This window comes from Scatophagus argus, chromosome 21 (genome assembly GCF_020382885.2).
Source record: "Scatophagus argus isolate fScaArg1 chromosome 21, fScaArg1.pri, whole genome shotgun sequence".
Lineage (NCBI taxonomy): Eukaryota > Metazoa > Chordata > Actinopteri > Scatophagidae > Scatophagus > Scatophagus argus.
This window is the reverse complement of record NC_058513.1, coordinates 9,301,474-9,315,865: the sequence shown is the minus strand read 5'-3', so window position 1 is coordinate 9,315,865 and position 14,392 is coordinate 9,301,474. Positions and strand designations below refer to the sequence as shown.

The window sequence follows — 14,392 nt, the reverse complement described above, 5'->3', positions numbered from 1 at the left end:
TTTTTTTTTTTAAATGGGGGGGGGGTAGGTTTCTTTTGGTGGTTTTAATAATTTCTTAAATTAACAAAGATGAAGCAAAGCTTGAAGACAGATAAAAAGCACAACGGCAAAATTCATCTTCCAATTACCCCCGGGCTGGTTTTCACTGGGCTCACAGAGGTCAGGTCAATCTAGCCGCAAAGGCAATCCACTCAGCACTGCATAAAGTGTTGCACACGCCGTACAGCTGTGCGAGGAGGAACCAACAGGGTGGGATTTTGGTTTACAAATCCGGCTTAGCTAGTTTTTGGGTGCATCATAGAACAACATCAAAACGCAGGCTCTGATTAGATAAGCTTTGATGAAACAGGGGATTTGATCTGTCGCTGTGAAGTTATTGAATCCTCAGTAAGCATTTCAAAAAGCCTGTGAAAGAGAAAATGGTAAGTTTTCTCAAATGAACAACACAGAAGGACGGTGTCAGTTATAATATAAAGTGCACATCACCCAAGCACTGCAGCCACAGACAACATCAGCGCACAAGTGGCTCAAAATTATGCCACTTGGTAGGCTTACACTTAAAGCACACTTTAATGACAGCATTCCTGTGTAATACAACCTCATGTTTCATTCCCCTTGTGACTTCCCCAAAAACTGGCCAAGTCAGGCGAGCCACGTTGCCCTGTGCCCCAAGTGCACTCAACTGAGAAATGCACTGGCACCGGACTGGGTGTACAGTGTCGGGTCTCACCTGCGCTCTCGATGAGGCAGCGGGTGCTGCTGCTGACGTGGGATAAAGGTCGTGCCCCACACCGGGGTGCTGTGGCTGTTCCTGAGCCAGCCCACAGGTGGAGATGACGGGTACGGGGTGCTGCGGAAGCCATGGTCTGACTCGGTCTCCGCAGTGAGAGACGAGGCTGAGCTCCCCATCACCACAGCAATAGGAAATTAGTCTCTGAATGCGCTCCGATGGGGGTGTCTGTTTGGTCTGGGCCCAAAGGATGACAAGGGATCCACAATTGTTTTCAGTGAGACACAGTGGGACACACTGATTGGGAAAGGACAAAGGGGACTGTTTGAATCACAACAGCAACCCTTATTGTGTGTCTGTATGTGCTGTAAACTTTCTGCATCAAATAGGAAGAACTTTATCCTGCAAAAAACTCTGACGGTGTCAGAGTAAAAGCAGATAAACAACACAGCAAAGGGGAAATGAACATAAGGGTACTCAAAATGAGCATTAACTTGCAGGTGGCAAAGTATACTGATCAGGGCGGATATCTCACAGCACGGGGCAATAAGCTCTCAATTCATATAGTAATTTGATGCATGGAGCACTGATTCCAGTTCAGCAGTTGGTCTCAGAGAGGAGAAAATACAATTTTCTTGCAGCAAAGGCTCATAATTCTCCCCCTTGTAGACGTTAAGCTCGTAACACTCTGCACCATGTCTTCCACAGTGCCACTCATAATTCCTCCTGTGTTCCTTGTGACACATCTCCTCAGTCTGTGCAGCCTCACTGCCTGGTTTCTCTTTACTCTGCACATGCTCGCAAAAGCAAATCCGGGAAAAGGTGCGTATGAAAGTAAAGAAATCCACTGTCTTTCAGCATCTCTGCAGCCAAACAGGAAATTCAAGAAGTGGGGTGAAAAATATACAAAAACCATCCACTAAACGTTGATAACATCATGGTCCATGAAGACAGCTGATACTGATCGATGGGTCTTGCTGGAATAAGTTGTAGAAAATATATTCAGTTATTTACAACGTGGGCACCGCAGGAAATCAGTGCATTGCATTGCCTGGGAAAGATGTTGGCAAAACTACAAGTATGCTAATATCCAAGTCTCATCTTTCAGACATCCAGTCTGACTAACAGCTGCTGTGGAAGTTGACTAGTAAAACAGCCCAGCTGCATCTCTCCCAGTGGACAAACCGTCATGTTTTAAACGCATGGGGAGGGCTTTCTCACAGATTAAACCAGCTTCTGGGATTTGCAGAATCTTTGGATTTCAACATGACAAAACTGACTCACGTGACCTTCAGAATTTAATGTGAAGGAAACCCGGATACAGGGAAGTGTGCGGAGTTTTAGTCCGAACTGGTCTTTAAACTTCAACAGTTCGCCCCGGCATGTAAAAAAGATGTCCACAACTCCAGCTTCAAGTGCTGGGTAATATCCGAGAATATACCCGAGAGGAAATGTTTCGTTTCAGGCGGCGGTGCTCTGCCAACGCCAAGGACGGGAGATGATCCCGGTTTCCGCTGTCTGAGAGAGAGAGAGAGACAGCTTAATTTCTGTCTGATCCCACCGCCGGGGCCGGTCAGTCCAGTTCATCAACTTGAGTTGGGACTTGCCGACCTGTCATGGCAAGTCTCGACCGGTGAAGCAGCTGAAGGAAACAAGTATCACTGCAGGGAATCCAGGGAAGCTTTCAAGGAGGAGGAAACCACATTTGCATGCATTCGGACAAGTAGCGGTAACACCCGGAGGCAAACAACGCAGAAATCACGTGGGTTTAGTTTCGGTTTCCAGATCCAGTGAACGTTGCATTAATCACTGACGACTGACAACACCGGCGCATATGGGCTGTCAGTGCAGCCCACTGACAGCACCGCAAGGCATTACTTGTAGAAAAAGGTGGCCTGTGTCCGTTTCCACACAGCGGTACAGAGGCCAGGGAGAGTATCGTGCAGGAGAGGCGACACACGGGCTTACGAAACGTTCAAATAGCCGAGGGGGTCTCGTCCAGGAAGGAGCACTCAATCGCAAATTTCACCATCTTCCGCCGGGTCCTTTCCAGCCTGCGTTCGTCTCATATCCCCAGCGTTTTGGGCTGTAGATGCTGAGCCTCGTTGTCTTATGTTGGGAGACATCGGCGCTCCAGTCCGGCTGTCGCCTGCTCATAGTGTCAAACTGCTCCATCCCAGAATCCCAGCATTTAATGGCAGCATTTGATTATGTTATGGTCCCGCTGTGTGTTCTTGTTCTCCCGTCAGAGATTTTTCCCTCACTAGTAGCACGAGCGCAGTGAACGAGGATGCAATCTTCTCCTAACAGCGGATTACTGGAGTGTCAGCAGAGCGCAGGCGCACTGGCCAGGCGAGCAGAGGAAAAAACTGGAGGGCTGTGTTCAAGAGATTTAAATAAACCTCAATAGAGTTGGAGCCGCACATATCTCACTCAATAACGGGAACAGGCTCCCAGAGTGAGGGCCAGTGATGGGTGTCACATCCAGCCTAGGTGAGGCATGTTCATCCAGGGGAAAACACTCGGCAAGAAAACAGTTTGCACATCACGTGTCACACTCAGCACAACTGTCTCATAGTCTAAAGGTTTTTCTTTCAGTTTCCTAAGATAGAGGGCTACCTCAGCGTTTAATGGGCAATGCTAGAGGAGGTAGTGAGGGGTGAAAAGTAGAAGACGATGGTGACTGCAACACTCATCATTGCTCAGCTGTCTCTGCACATTACCGAGATAAGCCTTCAAACTTTCCCTCTCCTCTATCTTCCACTTCACATCACTTTGCTGACCTCTTTTCTGATCTCGCATACTCCTTTTCTCTGAACTCACAGTGCTCACGAGCAGAGCAGTGCAGTGAAGTGCACAGAGCCCAGGTCTGGCCATGCCATGAAAATAAACGCACCGCATATTTTCTATGAATTCACCGTTGCACTGAAAGCAGTGGATTAATCATTAGCCACGAACTACCAACGAGGCTCAGGCAGACTGTCTGTGTGCCGAGTCATTTGTCTGGAACTCACGGTAGCTGCAAGGGTGTGTTATTCATATACAGCTCCAAGCATGACTCCTGTTACTGCTGTTAAGTATACCGAGACTGAAACCGGTTTGTCTGGTAAACTTGATTTCTCTTTAAATTCCACAGTAGAGGACAGTAGAGCCTTAAATATGTAACAGAGCTGCTGATGTAAACTCAAGTCCCAGCCACAGCTGAGCACCAGAGCGCATAGCTGGAGCTGTCAAGAATGCCTGGGTCATACAGAAAACTAGGCACAAACAGCTTGCTTAAATCACTCCAGTCCGTCACAGAAAAGCAAGCGCAGATTGTGCAGACTGAGAATTACTAAAGCAGCTTGCACAGACTGTAGACACAGGGCAGCAGAGAGTATACGCTGATGTGTGGTACAACAGCAGAAGTTAAAAAAACAAAACAAAACTGCAACCCTTTGTTCAGGGTGCACCTGTCCAAGGGCCACCTGTCCCTCCGCAAGTCAGCACCCACAGATACAGCAGCTGACACAGTCAGTGCCAAAGAGAGAGTGAGAGAGAGGAGGAAGACAGGGAGATTGGATTTCATTTATATTCTCCAGAGACATGGGGTGGGGGTATGAGCTGATTTCACGGTACATTGTAAGTTGTCATTTTTACACCACCCAAAATGCCCTGACAAGTCATAAATCTATTTTTCCCTCCAGTGGAAATGCCCAGTGCAGATGGCAAACGATTCAACCGCATTGTGTGCGTTCACTGTCAACCAAATAAAGTAAACATTTCATTTAATCTGTTATTTTCATGTTCATTCTACAAACAAAGCTTTCATTTGGAAAAGCTCCGGCCTCGGCTCCCTGCTGAAGCGTCTATGTTAAAGTCAGTGTGTCTCCAGCATCTCGAGGTACATGTCCGTCCATTCTCTTTCCCCTTGACCTGTCGTGCCCCCTCCTCAATCAGACAAGCAGAGGAAAAAACGTCTGTTGTTATTGTATTATCCTGTTCCATGCAGCGAGGCGGCGGGAATAACATGCACTCCACAGTAGTTACGTGAAACCACGGCTAAACAAGAGACTCTGTCACATAATCGATCTGTTCGTGTAAGCCTATGAGCCCTGTCACTAACTCCAACATTAACGTTAGCTACACAGTGCAGCTAGAATGAAAACTCTCAACAACCCCACTGAGGCAGCGCGAACCGGGGACGCCGGGGACCTTGTAAACAAAGACACTCTTATTTAGTCATTTGGACGATGTTATCGACGCTGCCAGACAGATGTGTACCTGGCAAAGTCAACTTACAAATCGGTTATTCTTACCTCAAGTCGGTTGAAGAGAAATTATTCCTGTTTTTCAGTCGTGTGTGCGTTAACTTTTCACAGCCATCGAGACGGCAAGTTCTTCCCGGGTTCTACTTCAGCCTCCGTAACCCTTCCAGGCTTTAGCTTCGTGCGCTCCGCTGCCGCCGCATGTTCCAATCATCTGACAAACACGTATATGTACAGTTTATTCCACTCTCTCGGGTATTAATGAGACTGATGCGATCGCGTAGGTTTACCTCAAACAGCCCAGGAAGGAAGGGGAATCTCCAAGGAGCAAAGACAGAGCGCACGTACGTCAAATACGTATCGGTATATGTCTTCTTACTGCGAACGCACGTAAAACCTACGTAAGATCCGTTCAGGAATGCGAGGGAAGAAGACTCAATTTCCCATGATCAATATGGGTATTTTCAACTAGGATATCCGGGTACGAATGTCGTCACCAACGCAAATAATCAAATACACTATGTCTAACTGAAATTTCTTTATAAATATAGATTTAGTTTTTTTTCCTTTCGTGTTTATATCCTGTGTTGTACAAATATATGGCTAAATTAAAAACATGAGTTTCAGGTCTCAGAGTAGATTCTCCCTTTCATTTACGCGTGACTGTCAGATATTGGGGCTCTGTTGCCATCTAGTGGCACGAAATTTAAACCGTCTGATTTGAGTCATTGGTGTCAACAATTTGTGGATAGAGTATTTCTCAGGTACGAAAATGAGTGTCCCCTACAAGCATCTAGCAATTGTCCTCATTAGCTTACTGTAGGAAGCCCAACCATTTCATTCAGAGGAATCATATGCAAGGAGAAATTGAGTAAAGAGGGTTATTGGTCACCACCAAGAAGTTACATTAGGGTTTAAAAAATACTGGTATTGGTTATGTACACTGTAATAATGTGCAATAATATGGGTTTCTGTATTTACATTTTATACATAACTCTCTGATTTTTGTGCAAACAGAGCTACTGTCACATACAATTGTCACACTTTGAGACATTTCCTATCAGAGCTAAATTTGACATGTCATTCTACTAGTAGGCCTAGTGCAATCACTCCAATAACACTTGCTGCTTCTGTAGTTACTGTTACCACCTGGACTGTTAATTGTGTCCAAGTAAATCCAATAGAATTTATTTCAATAGAATTCACAATAAGAAGAATAAGAATAATGCAACATCTATAGAAATTTTAAATAATGCGAGGCTTTGGCAAATGAATTACACTCGCCCCTATTTTACACATTGTAGTATACTATCACTGTTGCCGGTAAAACAGTACTCACGGGATACTGTCACTGCCACTACTACTATAACTATTTGCCTCTACTACCCTATAGCCTTACCACTGCTCTCAGTAGCCAAAATCCTCTGTTGATTTATTCAATGTCTGTCTGACTGTCTGTCTGTATATCTTTTTTTGAAGCTCTTGCAGAATGATATCAAGAGAAAATTAAAGTTCTCTTCATACTGGGCTCAGTTACTTCTAAAAGCCTTTACTCTAGCAAGCAAAGGGTGCAGGTGCAACATTTTACCTTTACACTATCATCTGTGCAATTAAGTCATATCAAAGGTTTCTTGAATGAATAGTTATTGCACTCACATCATAATCATGGTAGTCAAAAGTTAGAATATGCCTCTAATATATGCTTCTAATATTGTAAGGGAGTTTTGTTTTTGTACTAGATGGTAAGTTTATGTCAAATTATTGTGATCAATCCAATGCAATAGCTGGGTATGCTGAATATTGCTGTATGGATTACATTTTTTAATACATAATCTAATACATTCCTCCACTTTTATGTGGTCTAGAATTGCTCTCAAGTCATTTTTCCCCTCATGGGCCATTTATTATTTCCAGTCATTGTCAGCTACTGGCCACTCTGACTCAACTTTTCAGCAAACTATAGCTTATTCCAGTTCACAAATACAACGTTATAGTTATAGTATAGTTGGCTCTTTTAAATTCATGAGTAAGATTTTAATTTCATTACGATAAAGAGTAGCATGTGAAAGTTTAAGTGACTTTGGATTATCGTTAATGCCCGTGTCACCCGGATTGTTTGAACCGGAGGAGTTCAAAGGACTAGGCCAATATCAACAGGGTCAGTATACTTAAATAATGAGCAGCAGGGTGAAGTATAAATCCCGATTAATATCTTATTAAGATAATTGTCCTGTGTGCTGTCAATCGCCACAATTCACTTGGACTGCATTTGAATAAAATAAATATAAAACCTGGGTGGGTGACTGATTCCATGCGAATTATAGCCTACTACCTTAATGGAACTCCATAAATTAAGTATTAGTCTCAGTGATATCCTTGAACACCCTTGGGCAAAAACACAGCCTGCAATTGGTGAGGAAGAGACATAAAGTATAACCCTCTGAGATTATAGTCTAGTGATTTATCTTCAGGCTTGAGTGAGGCGGAGCAAAGCATCCTTTGATAGAAGCAGACAGAGGAGTTCAGAATGAGTCTGGGCGGAGAAAGTTATTCCTCAAGTCTTTCCTCACATGTCGTGTGGTGTTCACAGTGTGCACAGGATACATGCCCAGAAAATGTTAGCACCGGCCTAATAAACTTAGTCTTCTAACCAGAACAACAGGAGTTAAGCATCTGGAGGTAGCTAACCGCAACTCGCTGCGGAAAGGAAAGGAAAAACTGGATTTATTCGTCAAGAAGGTATGCGAAAGAATGTATCTTTGTACACCTCTCTTTTTGTCTCCATGAAACACTTGTGCACTTGTCCTCCGAAATAAGGTTATTTCAGTCGCGTCCTTTCTTCGGTGTTTGTTTTTCTTGGAGGGGGCTAACGTTAAGTTGGCTAACTTTTCAGAAACCCCTGAAAGTCGCTAGCTAGCACACTTCAGTCAACACTTGGAACTTGTATTGTTTTCAGCGGCTAGTGTCGGTGCGTACACACTGTTGTCATGACAATGCTAGGGAAACCCAGCGCGAGGCACGTTGGAAGACAAAAGACACCAGCACCAGTGTACAGCCTGATTTAAAACTTTCTCTCTTAAGAAAAAAAACCCTAAAAGCCTTCAGCTACACCTAAAGAAGTGTTACGTTTTTCTGTTTTACTCCTCCGCATGAAAATATCAATGAACGACAGTCAGCTTTACGAAGATTTAACGAGTGGGAAGTGTGTCAGTGGAAAGAAGAGCACACTGGTGGTCAGAAGGATATGTGAAAACTGTTGGGCTAAGGTGTGTCCTGTGTTTATATGAGACAAATTGTGACCCTGCTAGTCAGGAAAGGGATGCTTTTAGCTGGCCCTTTGCTGTTTTATGGCCAACACATATGTGGAAATGACTGGCTTCCACAATAGAGAGTGAATAACACAATTTCCTTAGGGGAAAAGGAAAAAGGTGTGTGTGTGTGGGCGAGTGGGGGGCAGCGCTTACATGAGGGGCAAAAAATGTGTGTCATTGTATGTTTTATAGGGCTTGTGTGAGGAGGTGGGAGGAAGGAGGGGTCAGGGTCACTTTACATGGTCATCAGGCACATGGGTAGGAGTGGGGTATTTATGTCTCTATTACAGATGTTACCACACACACACACACATCACACACACACACCCAGAAAGAGCAAATCAGGCAGCGTTTGGCATTAATCTGGCTAGTGACAAGCAGGATAAGCTCTCCCCTTTGATGACTCATGATTTTACCTGTTTCCAACCTTGTGCAAGGGAAGTTTTCACAATTCTAGATGCTAAAAGATGACAGTCCTGTGGACTAGTGCCATGCTTGTCATCAAGTGCAGCGCTAGCAAAATATCCTGACATCAGCATCCACTCCTACTGCGGCTCATATATGAAACACTGGATTGTCAAAGCACTAAGAAGACTGAAATGCACCAGAGCCAGGAAGCTTCTTATGTTTAATTATTGTAATCTGTGTTATAATTCATATATTTTTAAGGCTGCAGCTATTATTTGTTATTTTTATTGGCTGTTAATCTGAAAATTATTTTCATAAATAATTGATTAATCTATAATGCTTCAAAAAACAAAAATGTAAAAAAAATAAAAATAAAAATTCTACTCACAATTTCTCAAAGCTCAAAGTAACTTCTTCACATTGCTTCCTTTGTCCAACCAGCAGTTCAAGTCCTGAAGACTTTATTTACCATTATAAATGACAAAGAAAAGCAGCAGTTTCTTACATTTCTACATTTCTTAATTCTTACAAGAAGCTAGAATCAACAACGTTGAAATATTTGAGTGAAAAATGAATGGAAACGATAAATCATTCATGAAAATTGTTGGCGATTAATTGCCATTTGATCAACGAAGAAATGTATTCATGAATTGACTAATTACAGCTTTGGAAGGTCTTTTGCTTGTGACTGATTGCATAATTTTTAGAAGCTTGACATTATCACTGTCTGTTGACTATGATAATGATGGTGTAATAAAATATTATATGATATGTAATATATATGTATATGGGATGTAATACTACATACAAGTCAAGCGTCAGTATAACTGCATTTCTACAGTTTATTAATAATATGTGTTGTCACAGAATTGTTGTAAACCATGTTGACCAAATGCATGGAATCTTTTAAAGATACAAACATACATGCATATAATTATATCTATATGTGTGTGTTAGGTTTTAATCTTACAAATATGCATCTAAAAGCTAATGTATGGCAACATATTGCTTGATTGATTATTTGTGTTGCCAAAAATCTACGTCAGTTTTCCCCTCTCTCCGTGTGTGTTGGGGCATGCAGCCACATCTCTCAAGTCTGGCTTGGCCCCGCAGGGCCTGGGAGCAAACTGACAAAGACACATAAACACACACAAACACACACACTCAAGCACACGGGGCAGCAGGAACATGCCTACATCAAAGATACATCTGTTTCTTATGCATGTTTGATGGGACAGACAGGCAGCGGCTGGCCACTGCTCCGAGTTACAGCACAGATTAGTATGCATGACTAGATGGAAGCAAAGCTGTAAATGTGAGGGCCTTTGGTGAGGGAATGATACACTGCAGCAGAGATATAAAACACAAGGCATGTGCTGAATATTTGCTTCTTGCATGTTTACCATAATTCTGTTTTAAACGGGAGCTTGGTGACTTTTTTTGCATAAGAGAAACACAAAAAACAGGTGTTCAGAAAAAAGTTTGATTCTGTGGCCTTAATCATAGTATGATGAGCAAAAGTTAGACTAAATGAGCAGCATATCATAAAGCTGAGATACTAGGGAGTTAAGAGCTCTTTCCTCCCTTGTACAGTTGTCTTTTGTCTCTGCTGTTTGACGTATTGTTGGCCTTTTTAGCTGTGAGCAGCTGGTACAAGTCCTTTTGTCTGGTTGTCAATCTCTTGCCCAAACTTTGCCGTTCTGGAACACAGATACAAAAAGTTTACAAAAACTGCTTAATGAATGTCTCTTTATATTTTTGTCTATATGTTGTCGGCTTAAAGATCCTTTCTAAGGCCTATCAGTCTGAGTTTAGCTTAGTTGTTAAAAGACACCCTGGTGAAATATTCCATCTTTAATGTTTTGAAAATTGCTTATTCTTGTCTTAAAAACAGTAAAAAATAAAAACAAAGAAATTGAATTTAATTTCAGAGAGTTTAAGTTTTAAAGTAACTGTTGGATTAATTTTCCTGCAGTCCATTAATAAGTTAATAGTTTCAACAGAAGTCATGTTTGCCATTTAATTCAGGTAAAAGAAACTGGTTTCTAGGTTTTATCAACTTAATCCAAACGTCGCTTTCTGTGATATTAATCACTTGCAATCAGTCATATTGCACAGAACCCTTCCAGAAATGTAGCAGCATGTAAAGGTAAGTTGGTTTGCACTGACCTTGCAGCACACACTGTCACACAATCTACTTTTTTTGCATCGCCAAGATTTTCTATCAAATCAATGAAGGCTGGGATTGGCTGCTTATCTGACTGGAGCAGATTTTGGCACAAGGAGATATGCGCATGCATTTCAAATTTAACTAAAGTTCACCTTCCAAAAACATTGCAGTACTTTGGATCAAGGTCCCGCCGGTTCAACTCGACAGTATGTTTCCGTTCCCGCCAGATGTTCTGCTTAATTAACATGCAGGCTTGGGGCGAGTGAGGTGTCACCACTCTTGCACAGTTTATCCAGGTGCTGCAGCTCTGCATAATTACCTCACATTAACATGAATAATATTAAATAGACTCATGGTGAGTTTCCTTGACTGAGAACTAGGTTGGTGTTGTTGGTGTACAGAAGGGTTTGTGGGCGATAATTTAGTTTTTATATTATATTATATTATATTATTATATTTTTTTTAGTTTAGATAGTTTTTCTGATGTGTTGAATGTGTTCTTGAGCAGAAAGCAGCCGTCATGCACAGAGTGAATCGAGTTTTGCTCTGTGTGTGTGAGAAGGTAAAATATAAGCCATGAAGCACATTTAAGTCAATGTCACAGGCATTCAAGTGTGCATAAGCCAATGGAATGAATAGGATCCTTTGTCAGGATGAATTGACAAAGATGGAGAGAACCTGATAACCCTGACCATGTTTATTTGCTTCAGTGCTTCTTCAAATTTTTTAGATGTCTAAGTAGAGGCACAGGATCCCAGGTAGTACATTTGTACAGGAAAGTCCAAGACAGCAGAGAAACTAGGGCAAGCTCTGTTTCCACCATAAATCACACAGTATGGAGACAACTTTGAAATTTAACGCCTTCAAATCTGAGAGGCCTAGAGAAGCTCTTAAAGGGACAGAATGAGGGTGACAGGCACAGGGGACAGACAAAAGACAAGGCAATGGTTTGAGTGACTGTACATCCTGTATTTTTCCTCTAGACTCAGGATTTTTTGATGAAGGTGAAAGATAACATGTCCCAACTGCTTATTCATCATTTCTCTCTCTTCCCTTTAGTTTTAGGTGTATGCAGACTGACATCAAACTATCTCATGCCTTGTGTTTGTGTTTTCCCAGGAGAAAGCCAGGAGTCACACTGTAGAAGGAGGTCTACCAACCCAAACCTGGGGGGCCACTGGAGCCCTGGGGTGCTGGAATGGAGCATCTCATAGAGTAAGAGAGATTATATCTTAATTTGCCTTATTTGACACAGGTTTTACACAGTTTGTTCGCATGTTTTATTGTGTTTACTAAATGAATTTCCTGTCTCTATTTTGGGGCTTCCTGGAGCTGTTGTTGCCCACTGGAGAAGCCTTTCAGCTATATATACTAGTAGATTACTTCAGCCTGCTGGGTCTCTTGGATACTCTAAAATAGGACTTGCAGAAACACTGCAGACCTTTTTACACAGTGGTTTCAACTATATATATATATATCTCCACCCTGAGCCATTTATTTTATAAAAGTCATTGAAGATAGAACCTTTTAAAAGACTGGCTTGACTGGCTTGCTTAAGTGTTTGCGTGAGCTCAGGCGAGGACATTTAAAAATGAGCATGAAGATCATTCTGACTCTCTGTCTGTATAAAATACAGCTGACAGAAACTGTAGACAAGCCCAGTCACACTGTTCTTCATGGACAACTCTTTTGGCAGCTGGTGACATCTAAACAGATGCTTTGTGTTCCTCCGACATGCCTGTCGCTGTTTTCGCAGGACAGGTTGATGGGGTGCTTGAAGGTTTACAGCTCAACATGTCCGGGCTTTTTGAAAGCTTGTTATTTTCTATTTTTAGCAAAACAGACCTCATCATCTGCTGTGCAGAAAGTTGCAGTTTGATTTGATGGATGGAGGTTTTGGGAAGTGATTGTTAGATACAAAGTCTTATAGTCTCAGTGAGGCAGGGAGAGCAGGGCTTACAAAGACACACACGTATAATCATGAGTACACTTTGGTAGCAGTTGCGCACACAAATCCTTGGAGGCACACAATTATACGTAAACTTTGTAGAACACAAAGGCAAACATTCCTATGCTTTTTATTCATTTAAGCAGTGAGTCAGCAGAAAGAGGAACAAAGGCCTGGGAATAATACCACAAAGGAGCGAAAAGCAAGCAAACTGTCTGCATGAAGGCAACCTCACTGTGTTGGGGGATGGGCAGCTCATTTATCTTACTCTACATACCTCCTCTCCTCCTCTTAAGGAACAACACTGTTTATCTATCTATCTATCTATCTATCTATCCATCCATCCATCCATCTAATGTTGCCATTCTCATTCAAAACCAAATCTGCTTTTCTTCTCTTCTCACATAGTAACTTCCTTTGCAGATATATCCCTTTCCCCCTTTGTCAGTTCTGCTGTGGCTGGGCAGAGTGTGATAAGAGCCACAGTTGTATCTTCTTGGCTCTCTTTCATGTCCTCTTCCCTTCTTTTCAACACATTCTGCAGACAGCATGCACAGGATTGGCATTGTGTGTCCTCGGGGTGTATGTATGCATGTACTGTAAGTTTTTGTCTGTGTGTGTGACTGTGCAGTCAAGTATGTACATGAATCACAGACTCGTCACTTGTCAGTTCATTATACCTATCTCTCACCAGCATGAGTAGATGCAGCATGTTTAATTTATACCTGTGACTGTGACTAGGAAGGGATGCGTGCCTACATGCTTTCCCTCCTTCTTGCTACACCTCAGCCTGTCAAGTGAAACCATTCATTTACGCTATATCAGTGACCCCCCCCCTCCATGTCTCATATTGACCGTGACACATCAGTGATTGTTGGATCATCCTCCTCATTATCCGACACCCCCTTGCTCCGTTGCCAACAGTGACTAGCTTTCTCTTAATGATGAGGTTACACCACACTACCGGCTGCTGCACCTTGCCGAACACTGGAGTGGCAGAGAGGGGTTCTTGACTTGCGTAACGCCATTCTCCTCTCTGGCCTGTGACTCACTGGTGAGTCACTGCAACAGGGAAAGGGGCTATAAATGCACCCCCATGCATTGGAGTGCACACACTCATACACTGATGCTCATAGTTGTTACACATGCACACAAGCACACACCTTCTCTATTGTTAGACAAACTCTGTTGTTCGCCCACAGACGTCATATGTCTGTCCCTTTTCTCTCTTTTTGTGTCAAGCACACAGACACACACACACACACACACACACACACACTCATTCTCATTATTATTATTTATTGTAGGGAACAGAAGTATAATAGAGTTTGTCTTTTTCAGATAAAGAGCGGAAAGCAGAACTTGTAATTGTTTGACACTTGGTGCATTCCAATTACTGTTCTGTTGATGCAGCCTTGATAAAATAAGGCCAAGCATAATGATGAGGACAGGACTGATATTTGTGGCAAAGTGGGTTCACAGTGCTGAGTATTTTGCCACTAGAGGGAGACACAACCGTTAGATTCTAGCTTGAAAGGTTGAGTTCAGACTGAAATTATTATCTTCATGTGAGTGGTA

At 42.5% G+C, this 14,392-nt stretch overlaps 2 protein-coding genes across 4 annotated transcripts in view; one reads left to right on the top strand and one right to left on the bottom strand.

The window, feature by feature from the left end:
• The window catches only part of capn15 (calpain 15), a 37,520-nt gene extending 32,141 nt beyond the window's left edge, over window positions 1-5,379 (bottom strand). Inside the window, exons 1-2 of one of the 3 annotated variants that reach the window (XM_046376609.1) lie at window positions 5,268-5,379; window positions 5,029-5,191 (exon numbers count right to left, since the gene is read on the bottom strand). Coding sequence is in view for 1 of the 3 variants with exons in the window: in XM_046376607.1 (XP_046232563.1) it covers window positions 731-909 (179 nt within the window). In the remaining 2 variants the exon portion in view is untranslated. The other 2 variants (XM_046376608.1, XM_046376607.1) reach the window with 2 other exon arrangements.
• Window positions 5,380-7,429: 2,050 nt separating this feature from the next.
• LOC124052895 overlaps window positions 7,430-14,392 on the top strand; it is a 49,246-nt gene continuing 42,283 nt past the window's right edge. The window contains exons 1-2 of the mRNA XM_046377673.1: window positions 7,430-7,716; window positions 11,986-12,081. Of these exons, the coding sequence (XP_046233629.1) occupies window positions 12,065-12,081 (17 nt within the window). The 5' untranslated portion in view covers window positions 7,430-7,716; window positions 11,986-12,064. The remainder of the gene's footprint in view (window positions 7,717-11,985; window positions 12,082-14,392) is intronic.